The 17031-nt window shown below is 47.5% G+C and overlaps 1 protein-coding gene across 1 annotated transcript in view; it reads left to right on the top strand.

Moving 5' to 3' along the window:
• Positions 1 to 16500, top strand: part of SLC7A6 (solute carrier family 7 member 6) — a 43009-nt gene extending 26509 nt beyond the window's left edge. Inside the window, exons 6-10 of the mRNA XM_044434196.1 lie at positions 11813 to 11916; positions 13904 to 14000; positions 14367 to 14516; positions 14758 to 14941; positions 16168 to 16500. Of these exons, the coding sequence (XP_044290131.1) occupies positions 11813 to 11916; positions 13904 to 14000; positions 14367 to 14516; positions 14758 to 14941; positions 16168 to 16259 (627 nt within the window). The 3' untranslated portion in view covers positions 16260 to 16500. The remainder of the gene's footprint in view (positions 1 to 11812; positions 11917 to 13903; positions 14001 to 14366; positions 14517 to 14757; positions 14942 to 16167) is intronic.
• The last annotated feature ends 531 nt before the right edge of the window (positions 16501 to 17031 follow it).

Here is a 17031-nt window from a genome sequence, read left to right as displayed (position 1 = left end):
CTCTGCGGTGTCCTCCTTAATCACTTCAGGTGGGGCACCAGCCTGGCTGGAAGTCTCACGTGCTCTCTCTGAGCAGAGGAAAGTGTCCCGGGAGGCGCTCTGCAGGGAGCTCCCAGGGCTCAGGCAAGGCACCGGCAGGCTGCAGGCCCCGTGCAGAGCGTGCAGGGTTTGAACCAGCGCCTCCTGGCCTGATCATGGCGGCTAGGAAGGAAGGGGCTGGGAAATGCTTGCATGGGCCGGAGGGCAGCGTCCAGGGCGGGGGGGTGGGGGCAGCGTGGACCAGGTGCCCCAGGGAAATGCACACAGAGTGGGAGGCTCAGCAGGAAGGCACGGGATCTCAGCTCTTGCCTGGGCTCACCAGCCCCAAGGACGTGAGCTGGGGAGGGAAGGGGCCCTCGCCCTGCGTTCCTCACTGCCAGTCCGTCACGGGGGCCCAGGCGCCTCCGCGCTCACACTCGGCGTGCTGCTGATCTGCAGTGGCCATGCAAAGCAGGTAGAGTGCGCTTGGCGAGGGATCTCCACACAGCGGTGTGACTAGCTGGAGGGGGGGACTGTGCGCATGGGTGGGATGAGTGGGAGGACCAGGGCGGGCCAAGGCGACCTTGCTGCTGCCCGGGCGAATCACCTCGCTGGCAGCATGTGTGCCTTTGCAGGAATCACCGGGCGGCTCCCAACACCGTGTAGGTGTGTGTCGTGATCGTGCAAGCTGTGGGCCGATCGACTGAGGCCATCCGAATGAGCATGGTGGCGTGGTAGTTTTCCATGGTCATGCGCCCCCGCCCCCGGGTCTTATTCCAGCCCTTCCAAGGGCCTGGAAACCAAGTCAGGCTGAGATCACCAGCGGGCGCTGACGCTTGCAAACGCGAGTGAAGCATTGTGCCGCAAAGCACACAGTCTCCATGCGTCAAGCACGGCGTGTGCAACCCATGGACAGCGCATGGTGCGCGTGTGCAGCATCTGCCACGTTTTGCCACAGGTGGCTGCAAGCCTGTTCCATCTGCCAAGCCCACAAGCCATGTGTGTGGCAGCAGGGAGCCGCGTGTGTGGCGGGCACTTGGATGGCGTGTGCCGCAAGGGGCCCTCAGGAGCATGCGCAGCACTGGGCTCGGTGCCCGCTGGGCGTTGGCACGGACGCTCCGCGCGAGTTGGGCGTGCGGCAGAGAGAGCCTGGGCCGGGGGCCGGGGACCACGCTGGGAGCATTCCATGGGTTCCCTCTCTCAAACCGGCTTCCTCACTGGGAGACGATTCTGCGGGACACGCAAGGCTTTTGATCCGGAATTTCCACTTCTGACCAGGCCGAGAGCCAGAGTGGCAGCGCCGTGCTTTCTGCTCCTGGGCCATCCCAGTGGAATGCAGCTGCACAGGACGAATGCTGTGCTGTCATGCACCCCACATTTCCTTGCCGCGCTTCCTTGCCTGCTGCTCTTGGCGGGAACCTTGCGTGCCAGCCGGTCACGTCACGTGCTTCGCTTTATGGGGAGGGGAAGAATGAGGAGGACGCTGGCTTGCCATTCGAGCAACACCGCAGCAAAACATTGCAAGAGACTCAAAATGCAGTTCCACGGGTGGGAAGTGTCCTTTAACTGGGGTGCTGTGCAGAACGTTGGGAGCACAAGGTTGCTCTTCAGGCACCGCGTTCACGGGAGAGAAAAACAAGTCTATCTTTGAAAGCGATCTTGCCTTGTTCCTCTTCACATGGCAGCCTTCCTGCCTTTTAAGGCAGCTTGCATAAGATACTTTCTGAGACAGATAAACATCTTAAGACCAGATACAGCAATTGCCAACCTTCTGGATTTATTGGTGTAATTCTAGTCCGGTATTTTATTTACATATAATTCCTTGAAAAAGTCCCTGTTTCTTGTTTCTTGTAGGTCTGGAAGCATCTATCCTCCCCCCACCCCTTGCCTTTTAAGTATCGTCCAAGTTGGTTATACAGAAAAGTTGCATGGGCAATCAAAAATAGTTGTGAAAGGACTTGTGAAAACAGTGCAAAGACTCAAACTTCAGCTCTGATTTAGGCACTCACCATATGCTCATAATCACACACCATCAATTCCTTTAAAGACTTCCAGCCATTTAATGGTGTCTTTTTTCAATGTAAACTTGTTTTTGGAATTAAACCTCAAGAGCTTCTCTGCATGTTTGTTGCCAACTTCCAGGGCTGATGAAACATATCAATACCACAAACATCAAGGCTTTTTAAACTTTCCCCTCTGATTGTTCTGTGACAGGTAGCTACAGATCATTAGCACATTTGTAGGCACCCACATCAAACTACAATTCCCAAGGTGCTTTAGGTGCCAGTTAAACGAGGATAAAATGCTCATACTTTCCTAGTGTACCTGTGCCTGCTGGTGATATTTCTGTGGTGAGACTCCATTTGAGAATTGGCATCTGGGTTGACAGATCCCTGTGAACACTGTAGCATTATTGAAATTTATTTTAAAGATTGACAGCCTGCCTTCAATCCGATTATCTCCGGGTAGCTGGAACAAATTGCAGGGATACACAATAAAATGCTAACGAGTTAGGGCAGCTGACAGCGGCTGCATGCTTACCCTGTTAAAAAACTTGAGCCAATACTGATGTTACTAGCACTGCGATTGTTGCCTGCACTTTTTGTAATGCAGTTGCGATGGAGCTACGGAAGCAAAAGCCGGTGTCATCCTGTGTGGACTCCAGTTCACAAATCAATATGAGGAGGACAAAGGCTGTGTGAAAAAGCAGGGCTTCTTCAGGAAGCCGCTGGCCCTTTTCTGCTCCCATGGCAGGCCTTGGAACATTGTGCATAGAATAAACTTTTCATTCTCCAGATCAAATGTCTTCTTCCTCTTCCTGTTTTTATTTTACTCTCTGGCTCTCTTCAGGTTTATCTTAAAACATCATTGTTCTGCCTACCAGCCTGACTGAGGTTCTTATTCAGAAGGTTGTGAAATTTTCCTTTTCCCTTGATGTTTTTACCATTTAGACTTGGCATTCTGGCTCTGGGATGCAATTCAGAGGGAAAATATATTTGTCTCTGTTCATTTACCAAACAAATATTTACCTTCAGCTGAGAAGGTGGAGGCAACCGAAAGTAAAGAAGGTGTGTCTCTTGTTTGGATCCAACCACCATTTGATTGCCTTGTACCATCCACTGTCAGACGATTTAATTGTACCTAAAAATAGGCTAGTTTCTGTTAGATGGTTTGAATGCTCTTGTCTGGAGGACAGAAACTGCCTTGTGCAAGCGATGTTTGGACCTAGCCCTGTTCTTTGGAGTTGCCACTAATGCTTGTCTGGCAAGGAAGCCAAAATATACAGTGCTTTAAATGTTACTTTCTCAGAAGTAAAGGGTCAAAACACATTTGTTTCATTAGCAGATCTTTATCCTGTTTTTTTGGCTAGAGTTGTCAAAGTGGCTGATGGAACTTCTAAAATACTCCAAAAACACACAGGCAAAAGCAGACTTTCCTGTGCTCTGGGAGTGTGTTGGACAACCCAGAATCCCCCAGTCAGTTGAGTGGAGACTTCTGAGAGTTGTACTGCAGCCTGTCTAGGCGGCTGGGGAAGGCTCCAAAATAAATGGCATCCAGTGTTGCCCCCTTATTTATTTATTTATTTATTTATTTATTTATTTAAGACTTTTTAAAAAGCATCCATTACCAAGGTGTTGGGGAGGTTTGACAGTAGACAGAACAGAGCAAAATAAAACACAGCACCCTAATTAATTCCTAGCAATAAAACCCATATTAAAATGACAAACAAACCTTAAAATACACTGGTCTACAAATTTTGGGAAATTATCAACCTCCAAGATAAAATGTGCTAACTCTTACATATTTTGATAAGATGAATTAGAAAACAAAGCTTCCGGTTGGCTAAAGTTTTCAAGATATTTCACAAAGATTTCTACACAGATGAGTATATTTGCTTAGGAAGGAAGGAAGGAGGTGTCTGATGATCTTGATGCCTCTTAACTTGTCAACAAAGTATGGTAGAACAATGAAAATGGTACCACATGGAAGTGTATACATTTATCTTCACTTTGAGACTAAAGATTATTACCTAACTGTAATTTATTGCTCTTTTATTGCAAGGTGCATTTGTCTTGGTCAGATCTACACATCACAGAGTTACATCTGGGGGCTTGTGAAGGTGTCATTGCCTAACATTTCCAAGCAACAGTTGCATGATATTTTCCCTCAGAAGCCAAGATGCCTCGAAACTGTGTGAAGAACGCAGATAACTTCTGCTACGTGTGTGGCGAGGTTACATTTGCATCTCAAAAGTGCAGAATGAGGGCAGTGGTAAAGCAGGCATGCCACCTATATTTTGGATGCAAACTAGGGGAGCAGGGCAAGAGTCGGGCCCCTCATTCTTGTTGCATTACATGTGCAACTGATCCGCGTCATTGGCAAAACAAGAAGGAAAAGTCCATGCCTTTCGCAGTCCCAATGGTGTGGAGGGGACCCACCAATCATAGTCGGAGTTTCTCAGGAGCTGCAAGGTAGATGATTATGAAAAAGTGTGGTGTCGTGGTTAAGAGCGCGGGACTGGGACTCAGACGATCTGGGTTCGAGTCCCCGCTCAGCCATGGAGCCAACTGGGTGACTTTAGGCCAGTCACAGACTCTCGGCCCAACCTACCTCACAGGGTTGTTGCTGTGGGGATAAGATGGAGGAGATGTAAGCTGCCTTGAGCCCTTTGTAGGAAAAAAGGCAGGATATAAATTGAAAAATAAATAAAAATAAAAAACAAGTGGAAAATTTGCTTAGGTCCTATAAAGCACTTGGTGCAAACATGTCACTGAAAATTCACTTCTTACGCTCGCATAGTCTATTTCCCTTTAAACTGTGGGTTTAAAGGGATGATGAACATGGGGAGAGATTCCACCAGAATATCGCAGGCGTGGAGAAAAGATACCAAGGGAAATGGAGTCTGTCCATGCTTGCCGATTACTGCTGGAATCTCTCCAGGGACGATCCTACTGCAGTTCACAAGAAAAAAGCCAAAAAGTGCAGTTTAGATACCGAATAAAGATGGAAACTTGCCATTTAATCTGATGTTAGAGCTTGCTAGTTTTTCATGCAAAAAGCATAACAATGCTACATGAAAAACCAATAAATGAATGGAAAGTTATGTTATTGCTATCAATAAAAAGATACATTTATAATGATTGGTGTGGCACCATTCTCATTGCTATATCACATTTTGCAGAAAAATTATGGAGCATAATCACACATCCCCCTCGTAATTTTGAATTCTTTTGATGCAATTTTGACCTGAAGCTGCAGGGCCTCCGACCCAGATCTTAAGGGGCAGGAGGGCGCATAGGGAAGGAGATGCTCCTTCAGGTGACCGGAAGGGGAAAGCTGATTCAGTTGCGGGAGGAGGGCTGCTCTGACTGGAGAAGGGCCGATGTGGTTTTTGCTGGCCTCGCTTTTTCCTGTTCCTTTTGATCGGGTGGTTGTTGTTGTTGGAGCACGTGTGCGCAGTGCTGGTGAGGGGACATTGTGATGCTCTGTGTGCCTCTGTCACACTTTCCCTTTTCATAACGGAACGATGGCACTACTGCTAATCAAGGAACTCGAGGCAGGGTACGTGGTGCTCTTCTCCAGTTTATCTGCACAGCAACCCTGCGAGGTAGGTTAGGCTGAGAGTCAGTGACTGGCTGCAAGTCAGCCACTGAGCTTCATGGCCACAAGAGGAGTTGAACCCGCGTCACCCCAGACCAACACTTTCGCTTTCAGCTCCCCATACAAAAGTAATTCAAGTGAAATCGAGTAGTTTGAGTTTTAAATCAAGCTTCTTAAATGTTCAGTGTTTGATCCTCTCTTGAGATTAAGCCAGGAAGGCGTCCCAAATGCAAGCTTTGCAATTCCATTTCCACAGCAAGGAGCTCTGGGCACTTTGGCCTCCCTGCTCGCCCTCATTAAAATCTGCCTGGAGGGTTTCAGCTGCCATTAAGGTGAAATTCATGGACACATGTGCTTATTTTTAATTTAATCTTTCTAATTAGGATGGTTATTGGGGCCTTAACCTTAATCAGATTACTGTATTAATCCACTTACTCTCCTTTTTTGAAACTTTCTGGCCACAGTGCAGGGGAGCTGGTGCTCCTGGACCTGCCAGACCATCGTGTAAGTTGTTTAACTCCTTGAGCACGTCTTGCTCTTCCGACTTCCCAGAAGAGGCACCGACTTTTATGAGCACGCCCGTCCCCGTGCTGGTGGCTTTCTCCCTTATGGTGGACTAAGTGCCATGATAACTGGCTGCAGGTGGGCCCGTGGGTCACTGCCCCATGAATTAATAAGATGATGAATAAGATTCAGTCAGGACAAGTGTCAAGTCTTCCACCAAGGAAAAAGAAACCAAAGGCATCGATGCAAGATGGGGAATACGTGGCCCAACAGAACTGAAAAAGATCTTGGAGTAATTGTGGACAATCGGCTAAACATGAGCCAACAATGCAATGCAGCTGTCAAAAGGACAAATGCTATTTTGGGATGCAGTAATAGAAGTATTGCTTCCAAATCATGAGAAGTACAGTTCCCTTATACTCCTCACTAGTCAGACCTCACCTGGAATACTGTGCCCAGTTCTGGGCACCAAGATTTAAGAAAGATGCAGGTAAATTAGAAAGGGTCCAGAGGAGGGCAACAGAAATGTCCCAGGGTTTGGAAACACTGCCCTGCGAGGAGAGACTGAGAGCTGGGCACATTCTGCCTTGAGAAGAGGAGACTGAGGGAGGACATGATATCCCTCTAGAAATCCCTCAAAGGCTGTCACAAAGAGGAAGGTCAAGATCTCTTCTCGCTGATGCCAGAGTGTAGGCCATGGAATAATCAGCTGAAGTTGCAACAACCGAGATTCAGGCTGGACATCAGGAAAAGCTTCCTCACTGTCAGAGCAACACAACAGTGGGACCAGCTGCCTGGAGGGGTGGGGGGCTCTCCCACAGTGGAGACATTCAGAAAGAAACTGGGCAGCCCTCTGGGTGGGAGGGTGTGACTTGGTGTCCTGCAACAGCGGGGGGCTGGAGCCGATGGCCTTCATGGCCCCTTCCGACTCTACTATTCTATGATTATTTGTTGTCCCTCATCATCGGCGATTCATATATCTATAGAAAAAAGACAGACACTGATTAGAAGCAGAACCCCAGTGGAGGTGCTTGCCAGGTCTTTGCTTTCATGGTCATCTTTAGTGGCACCGTGAGTTCGGAAGTGGCTGTGAGACCATTGACAGAATGAATCTCTAATCATGGATTTTGTTCAGTGCACTTAATACGTTCATTCCTGCATCTTCTCCCTCTGCCCTCATCCTTGTATCACATAAGGATACAACCATTTCCAAAGTTTCTACTACTTTAGGTTTATATGGCAAACTGGATGCACCCCAGCGCATGACCAGGTGCCTCTGAGAACCAGGATGCAAAAAGCACCTCTGTTCACCCCCACTGGTTTCCCTATCAAGAGAGCTTCACACCTGTGTCCTTGAGGCAGGTGTGATCACGGTGGAACGGGTAAGCCTGCACGGGGCAGGTGCTTTATGGATGCTCCAGATGCTTGGGGAATGGGAGTAAATAAAGGCTGGGTCTCCTTTGCTGCGTCAGAGGAAAAAAGAATGCTAAGTCTACAGAACTGTTTGTCTTAAGACCTGTATGTGAAACTGGTTAGACTTACAGAGTATTTAAACAAGACAGTGAAACAAGCTTTAACTCTGACTCTTGCTTTCAGAAGTGCATTTATTTCCCCCAGCCTTTCTTACATTTATTTTCCTCAGCCCTCTATCTGGTTACGGTTAGTCCATTTCTGTTCTGTTCCTTTGTCCAGAACGTGTTGCAGGAAGGCCCGCTTCACCGAATAAGCAGCTTCTCTGATTTCCCCTTCTATACAGATCTGAATTTCTTCTGCAGTCCTGACATGCTCTAACATGTGCCCAAACTACTAGCCACATTAAGCAAAATATTCTGCAAAGACACAGGTTAATACAGTAGGGATGCAACTGAGCCGGGCTTCCTCTGGAAGATCACCAAGCACCGCATGTATCCATGCCCTTCTCTGTGTAGATGGATTCCAGTTTGCTTACGTTCACTCTGACATATCCTGCCTTAAATTGGTATCCTGCGTTGAGGAGGGGTTGGGCCCAGTGGCCTTACAGGCCTCTTCCAACTCTGCTCTTTGTGGCAAGTCACTGTAACCATTTGGTGAATAGCTTCCTCTTTGAAATTTTACTGGTCACTTCTAGCAGGCTTAACAGCCATTCTTTGTCCCTTCTGGGTGAGCCTCAAGAAGGGCTGAAAGCACCAGATCCCAGATCTATTCTGAACAACCTTTAGGGCATCTGCTGAAGGCACAAAGAGATACCTTCCCATTGTGTCTTGGAAATCCCACCTAGTACCACTGGGATTTTAGTTCTCTCCCAAGAGTTTATGGCATGCTTGTAAACAACTACAAACAGAAATTTTGCTTCTAGATGGCCAAGCAGAAAAGCTTTGCAAATCCTCATTCTATTTCTCCCACCTCAACCCTGCCTGCATCACAAATGATTAACACAGGATGAATAATTTAAATCCGTAAGGATTTATGGAATCCTCGCAGTCCATCTTCCATGGCCTCAACAATACATGAGTCAGTACAGTCCTTGAAGAGGATATGAAGCTTTTCATATTTGCTGGGGTAATTACCTTCTACCTGCTCAAGCTTCCAGTGCAGGTAGATTCCTTTATCTTTATTTTATAGACAAACATTTTTAGAATGGTCTACACAGCTTTGCAAATTTCTTTCCTGAAAATTGTACTCAACTCTTTAAAAAGAAAAGAAGATCCATTATAGTCTTCTTTGAAGGAAGGACATTTTGTGTCTTTTCTACTTTCTCTTTATAAAAAAATTCCATATGGACTAGAAATCACTCAGCGGGATTATATTTAATGAGTGCTGACCTGACTAATTCATAATGGGGAATTTGGACAACGCTGCTTCACACCCTGCTTCTGCCATAATACACAGGGAAAGAAAAACGGTTTAAAAGCATGAAGATAGCATACCCAGAATTGCACACCATGAAAATACGACACCAAAGTGATATTTACAACTCTCTGTGTCCAGTCAACTTTGCACTCCAGTGAAAATTAGTTCTCAAGCGAGAGCAAGTTTGTAGCATTTATGTAAGTAAAGCTCTAGCTTGCATCTTGGGCATCAGCCTTTCCAAATGAAGAAGTCCGCCACTCCTAACCGCCACAGGGCCGATCTCCCCGCTGTGAAGAAGACAGCGCTGGCAGGAGACAGAAGACTGTGCCGAGGGCTTCCCTGTGCCGCCCGGAATGCCAGTTTCAAGGGGGCCCCGACGTCGCCATGCACCTGCCTTGCTTGCCCCTCCTCCACTGCGCTGCACCCCGGGCTGGTGGGGCTGGGCAAACCGCAACTGGTGCTGTGAGCACGTTGATCTGGATCAGCTTTCTCCAACGCTGTGCCTTCCAGAGATTCTAGACGACCCGCTCCCTCGATCACACCCCACACAATCATGAACGATTGGAGCAAGGATCCAAAAATCTAGAAGGCACCAAGGTGGAGACAGGGAAGCGCAAATACGGCAGCCTCTTCATGGCATTCCATCTCAGGGCTGCATTTCTAGCCTACCAGCTGCATCGAGGAACAAAGAACTCAGAAAAAATACCACAACGCCGTGGGAGGCTGATGCAAGCTTCAGAGCAATATCGCTTGTGATTAGAGACATGTATAGTCACCGAGAGCATCACATTTTCTCAGTGCAAGGCGTGCCATTAAAAAATCTGATCGATGCGAGGGAGGTAACAATATTGCTTCATAGGATGCCTACAAAATAGAAGCCTGTGTTATTGCTGCACTAGGGGAAAAGATCTGCAGGGTAGAAATAAAATCCAGAGAGTCTTCCAATGGGTGGGCCATGACTGCGTTTGGAATTATTTTGCTTCAGATTCCCAAGCCACTGCTTTGCAGCTTTTTGTTTTTGTGTAAACAGTGGGGACATTGGTTGCCTGACAAATAACAACAACAGCATCTGATTGCTCTTGCCCCTTATTTGTTTTGTAAATGGTATAGAGAGGCTTTTAAAATAAAATTTAAGAAACTGGGCCCTTGATACAAGCTCTTTCGCTGGGGACCGATCTGAGTAGGGGCTAGGAATGCAGTAGTTTGTCATTTGTCAGCCCAACTGTTCAGTTGCTCCCTGTGCTAATAGGGCGACTGCCATTGTTTAGTCTATTCTGCAAACATAATTTTCAGACTAATGGTTCTCTAGACTTTTGAGAACTCTCTCATCCCATTTTGCAGGACTGAAGATAAATTCTAATATATCTGCGGTCAGCAAAGTCCACACTTAGAGCCTGTTCATATGCAATGCTAAATTATGATTTGGTTATCCTCACACTTCTGCATTCCCTTCTCATCCCTTGAGTCTAGCCTGTTCCCATTTTCTCACTGTCTTTCCCTTTTGGGGAAAAGCCCATCATTTCCTTGTAGACTTTGATATTAAACTGAACTGTAAAATTCTGGTTTGCGCTTGTTCTCTAAAGCAGGCTGTGGAAATTCCATTAAAGAATAGGAAGGGGGAACACACAAGCCTAAAACTCAGATGAGAGGGCTAAACCCTGCTCTGAGCATTACCGGGTTCCAATCTAACCTCTCCCTGTATTGGGCCCTTGTCACTTGAAACTGGGGAGCCAGGTTTGGGGGCCAACGCTTCCTCCTCCCTTCTCTTCACAACGCAAATCGGTCTGTTCCTTTTAGCCACAGGTTTTGAGAGATCCTCCTAAACTCATCTTTTCCTCAGGGTACGTGTAACACAGAGCCACTGTTTGCTCTTGGAACAGACCAAGGGGAGGGAAAACACTTCCCAGAAAGAAGCAGGGAGGAGCTATTGTGCCAATCCCAGAAGCTGCCCCCACAATTTCGGGGTACAAACTGCAGTTTGCAAGGATACAGTTCACGCCTGTATGTATGTATGTATGTATAACTCTTTTTTACACCCTCCCTTACCATCGTCTCGGGACAATTTAACAATAAGACAAAACAAAATAAAATACAGTATCAGCCCAGTTAATTTGTCTGTTTAAATTCTGCCCTTGTGCTTGCATTCCTACTTCCAGATTACTGGTAGGAGAGAAAGTGACCGTGTAGAGTTGTTTTCCTGCACGTTGCAAAGAGATGATGTTGTTATTCAGGTGTGGGCAAGAGACAGATCTGCTGATGTGCCGAATGCCAACTCTGCGACATATAGCACTTGTGAACTGGAGTACAAAGTATTTTCACATGGTGATTTTTTTTAATTATGGAAGGTTGTCTGGAGTGATGTTGAGGAGATAGAAGTAATAAAAAATAAGGAATAGCTTCAAGTAATCAGGATATATTTCTTGGTGCAGCCTTCAGACAAGTGTGTTGCTACCTCCTTAACGCTGTGCCTCTGAAGGCTAGAGTCTCCTTAAATGATCTTGCTGAATGTTGTTCTGGAGCCAATCTGTCCTACCGCTAATTTTTAATCTGCTACGGAGCATGTGCTTGGGCAGGGAGGAGAGACAAAAACACAAAACAATCTAGTTTGTGCAGAACCCTTTCATGATTCCCCGAGCCCTGGGCTTTCTAAAAGGTAACTTCAAATTGAATCAATCTCTGAAATTCGCTTTGAGCAGAGCTGAAGTTCAGGCCAGGTGCACAGTTCCCATACCTACTGTTCTTTTTCCACCCAATGGCATGAGCTGGGTGCAGCTCGAGGGGTTACGTTTTGCAGAGCCGTCTCTCAGTGGGTTTGGTTGGTATTCAACACATTTGATTTTTCTCCCTTTCTATTTATTAGACATTCGCTGATCAGGTGTTTGGCATTTTCAGCTGGACAATTCCAATTGCTGTTGCTCTGTCTTGTTTCGGTGGACTTAATGCATCTATTTTAGCATCTTCAAGGTAAGGCTTTTTTATATAACAACAATCTCCTCCTCCTCCTCCTCCTCCTCCTCCTCCTCCTCCATCAATACCACCCAATAGCCAACCTCTTTGGATAGCTCATACCAATACAATAATAAAAATACAAATACAATAAAACACAATATAAAAATCTTACAGGCAAAATTTAAAACAGTTGAAACATCTAAAATGATTTCAATAAAAAGTAGACCTGCTGAAAGCCTGGCAGCACCGAATGCCAAGAAGATGAGAGTGTCGCGCCAGGTGGGTCTCTGTGGGAGACGGTTCCAGAACTGAGGGGGCACCACTGAGAAGGCCTTGCTTGCAATTGGCATTGTCTGGTCCTCCCTTCAGGCAGCAGGGAAGGAAGAGCTCAGGTGCGGATCTTACTGCCTGGGTGCATTGAGTTTGGGAGTCTTTGCAAGACACACAGGTTCAAAGCAGTGCCTTGAACCAGACTCTGAAGCCTATAGGTAGCCAGTGGTCATATATGTTCAGAACATCTGCTGCCATTTATTAATCTGGCTGCCCTGTTACACACAACCTGCAGCTTACAAACAGTTTTCAGGGGCAGCTCCCCGGCAAGTAAATTGCAGTAATCTAATGCAGATGTTACCCAAGTATACCTTACTGAAAACAGGCCAGCCCTGTCCAGATAGCTGGTAGAAGGCACTCCATGAGCCTCAAGCAGCAAAGACGGAGCAAGGAGAACCCCCGAGCTGTGATGTGGCTCCTCGGGGGGAGGGCAGCCCCATCCAGGACAGGTCGGACTTCCTTCCACCACTCAGGGGACACACCTGCAAAGGTCAGTCTTGCCTGGATTAAGCTGCGATTTATCAGCCTCCCTGCAGCCCATTTATTGGCACCGAGTTTTGCAGGCCAGGATGAAAAGAAGTAGCGCCGTGTGCTGGCGGCATGTGCTCCAAAAGCAGGGGGGGCCCACGCGGGCGTCTGCTAGATGCCACATGGGGTGGGGGAGGGGGCTAAGACCAGCGGCTGAGGAATTCCATGCGGAAAATGCATGGGGCCCAGCAACACTCCCCGAACACGGCCTCCTGGAGCTGGCCGGCCAGGTAGAGGTGGAACCTGGGCAATGCCATTCCCACTCCCAGCTCGGGTTTCCCCCAAAGGATGCCATAGACAATGCGGGATCGTTATACAGAAGGTTCCCGTTTCCTCTATTTTTGCCCAAAGGAGCAGGGGAAGAACAAAGCTGTATGCATAGAGCAAGTGGTACAGGCTTATGCAAGTACCTCCTGACGTACTTATTTCTGGTTTCATTGTTTGGACCACAGTGTTTTTTCCGTTTTGTTTTGTTTGTAATTCATCTTATTCAAGAAAGAAACTAATTCTACACATAAAATTTCACTTGGCTACCAAATTTCCCTTCCAGAGTTTTTTGAGAAGAAAATGTGAGCTGCCATATCACTTGCCTCTTTTTTCACATCTCTCTTGGCCGTTTTTAAATGCACGTCCTTTGGTGTAAACATGCTCCTATTCACTTTATAGGCGTATGCCCAAAACCAGAAGCCGTTCAAATTTGTTTGAGTTATTTTGCATAGAATTTTAGAGAATGGCAAGAGAGAAAAGAGTCGGTATAAGATAAAAGGTCTGAGAACAGAGTGCTTGGTGACTTGGAGCAATTGGCTGGGTCGGAGAGCAGAGAGCTGTGAAAGCCAAACCCAGCGTCGGTCTGATTTCCATGGCTTGCTGCATTTCCACTTAGCCAACAAAGCAAACCTCGCATTCCTCACTTTCCCCTTCATAGAAAAGGTAGGTGGACAGCTGCTAGGCAACGTGATGCATGAAACCTGTGCAGGTGTGCAGAAGGAATAACGTTCTTCTGGACTCGCCTGGCCATTGCTTTCAGTTGGACAGGTTCAGACTTGCCTTGCATGACAGCTAGTCAGGCATGGATGTTCTGGGCGCTGCTCTTTGCCTCAGTGTGGATGCGATAAACCCTGTAACCTGTTCTCTTTCTTCCCAGGCTGTTCTTTGCAGGATCCCGCAAGGGACATTTGCCTGACCTCTTGTCAATGATCCATATAGAAAGGTTTACGCCAGTCCCGGCTCTCCTCTTCAATGTGAGTTCTCTAGTGGGCCCACTATATGTTCCGCATCGGGAAAGCCATCAAATGGGGAGCGAGGTCTGGTCAGACGCTGGCACTGCCTTTGGGTCTGGGTCAACGTGCAGGTGTGGTTTTCTCCACAACACTTTCTGCATGCCTTTGTTGTTTGGACCAGAGCGCGGATCGCATTTCCCTGGCCCTGTCCATGGGCAGAGTGGAGGGTTGCGCGACGGTCGAGGAGAGCCAGCCTTCTCTGGCGTCCCCCGTGAGGTGAAACTGGGCCTTGGTCCACCCTGTAAAGAGCCAGTGCTGCCGGCAACGCACAAGCTGGGCAGATGCCTCCCTTGGAGAGGTTCATGGTGTTGTTGTCTTTCCTCACAGTGTACAATGTCTCTTGTGTACTTGACTGTGGAAGATGTCTTCCAGCTCATTAACTACTTCAGCTTCAGCTATTGGTTTTTTGTGGGCCTCTCAGTTGCTGGACAACTCTTCCTCCGCTGGAAGCAACCGGATCGGCACCGGCCGCTCAAGGTGGGGATCATGATTTAGTCCTGCCATCCGTCTACTGAAGCAATACCGCTTCGAAGCCCTGCAGCGGTTCTCTGCAGACATCCCCATGGGTAGGCGGAATCTGTTCCTGCATTGCCAGGTGGTGATTTCTGGAGAGGACTCAACAACAAAATGGTGATGGACAAAGTAAAGTGAATCGTGGCGTAGCGTACAGTTCTTGCCTCTCCGTTCCTTATGGGTGTGCAATTTTCCTCTCTTACAGCTGAGCCTGTTTTTCCCAATCGTCTTCTGTGCGTGCTCCATTTTCCTGGTGATTGTGCCGCTGTATAGCAACACCATTAATTCCCTGATTGGAATTGGCATTGCGCTTTCTGGGATCCCCGTCTACCTCCTGGGAATCTCCTTGCCTGTTTCCAAAAGGCCACCTTTAGTCAGCAAGGTTTTAGGTAAGAGGAATCTTTGTTTGGTGCTGGTGATGGTGAAGTCTTCAGTAACAAATGGGTGGAAGAATGAGAAACACAGAAATTGCCATTTTAGGGCCCACGTTTGCCAGCTGAGGGCCATGATAAGGGTTCACGCTGGGCTTGTTTTTCCTTTTCTTTATCTATTTAATGAGCATAATCCTCTTTGGGGGCCTGGGCAAATGTTTGCCAAATAGCTCTAAACCCGCAGAATTCTGCAGAAAGGCTCCCTGCAGTGCTGTCACGGAGTAGCCGCCCCTTGCAGCAGCTGATGCTCGTTTTCAGCCCTGGCGTGTCCCTTGTGTGGCCATTACATACACGACAATGAGCGACCGCTGCGTGGTTGCTCTGCCTTTTCCCCCTTGCGCAGAATGCACGGCAGCAGCTTCCACAGCTCTGCCTCGCTCTGTTTTTATCCTCGCAACAACCGACCAGAGAGGCAATTTAAGGCTGAGCAGCAGTGACTGGCCCAAAATCACTCAGGGAGCCTCTTGGGCAAGCGGACCTGGATCCCCCAGCCCGTGGGCTCCCACGCACCAGACTGGATATTCCCTGTTCGCGACATGGAAGGCATCCCAGTGGGGCTCCACCGTGTTTCCCACGCCCTCTCAGTAACAGACTGTTGATGGGAAGGGGAGGCCTGTGTGTAACCCAGATGGGACTCTTGGGGTGCGTGTGCGTGTGCAGGTGCCTCCCATTGCCTGGGAGGCAGAGGAATTGCTGTTTACAGAAACACATAAAATGCAGTCTAAATACAAATCCTATAGATGGAAGCCAGCGTGTCGGAGCGGGATTTGGGAGATCTGGTTTGCAATGCGCACCTGGCCACAAAACTCACTGGAGGACTTTGGGACAGTCACTGACCCTCAGTCTAGCCTACCTCACAGGGGTGTTCTGAGGATAAGATCAAGAGGACAAGGAGGATTATGTGCCCTAAGTTCCTTGAAGGAAAAAAGTTGGGATGTCAATAGAATAAAGTGAATAAATAAATATTACACAAATCATACAGAGCATCCAGTTTCTTTGCAAGAATTTAAAAAGCCATTTAAACAACTTGACTAAGACATATTAATGAAAGTAGACTTGGAAACGACTGCCATAACTCCCCCCCCCCCATGTGCTGTTTAGAGCAGTTCAACAGATCTTCTAGTTCCCGTAAGCCGGCTGGTGCTGCGCTTGGTTCAGTTTTCTGCTCTTTATCCCCTCTGCAGGTGCTGTTACACGAGTCACTCAACTGCTCTGTTACTGTGTTCTGACAGAAATGGATACCTTTGAAGAAAAACCAGAAGTCAAATCTAAATAAGTGGCTAGCAAAGGAAATTGCCTATCAAGAGGCGGTGATCCAACAGAAAGCACTAGGAATTCTTCCTCCACCAGGATCCTTGCCATGTTGTGTGTGTATTTTAAGGCCAGTCTTCTCAGGCACCTGCTCATCAGGACCCTCGTTTAAAGATGACAAAACATTCCTTAGCAATGAAACCGATGTCTTAACTGAAGAGCTCAGAAATACGTTAGCATCGGAGGACTCGGTAGCGTGGAAACAGATTTACCGTATTTTTTGCTCTATAAGACGCACTTTGTTCCCCCTCAAAAGTAAGGGGAAATGTCTGTGCGTCTTATAGAGCGAATATGTGTGTGCAGTAAGTCTGTCAGATGTGCAGCCCATGGGGAAGTGATGGGGAATGTGCCTGTGATTATGTGCCCATTTGATTCAGAATATTTTTTTCTTGTTTTCCTCCTCTAAAAACTAGGTGTGTCTTATGGTCAGGAGCGTCTTATAGAGCGAAAAATACGGTATTTTGCTTCCACACTGCTGGAAGTTAAAAGACTCCAGTCATCTTCCTAGTCTGTCAGCAATTCACTCGTCTCTACACAAGACAGTCTTAATGTGGATTGATGTTCATGAGAAACTATTGCATCGAAAACATCAGGCGTGGAACAGAAACTTTGCTTTCACCTTGAGTGACCAGTTTCCTCTGCCTAGAGGGGACACATGCTGGTTAATGTTCCGAAGCGCTCACATCCTTCCAGTGCAACCATCCCTTTTTAATTGAACAGTCATAATCAAAGACGGT

The sequence above is a fragment of the Varanus komodoensis genome, unplaced genomic scaffold, assembly GCF_004798865.1.
Source record: "Varanus komodoensis strain SLA01 unplaced genomic scaffold, ASM479886v1 scaffold27, whole genome shotgun sequence".
Classification (NCBI taxonomy): Eukaryota; Metazoa; Chordata; class Lepidosauria; order Squamata; family Varanidae; genus Varanus; species Varanus komodoensis.
The sequence above is the reverse complement of the archived record's forward strand: the minus strand, read 5'-3'. Positions and strand labels throughout refer to the sequence as shown.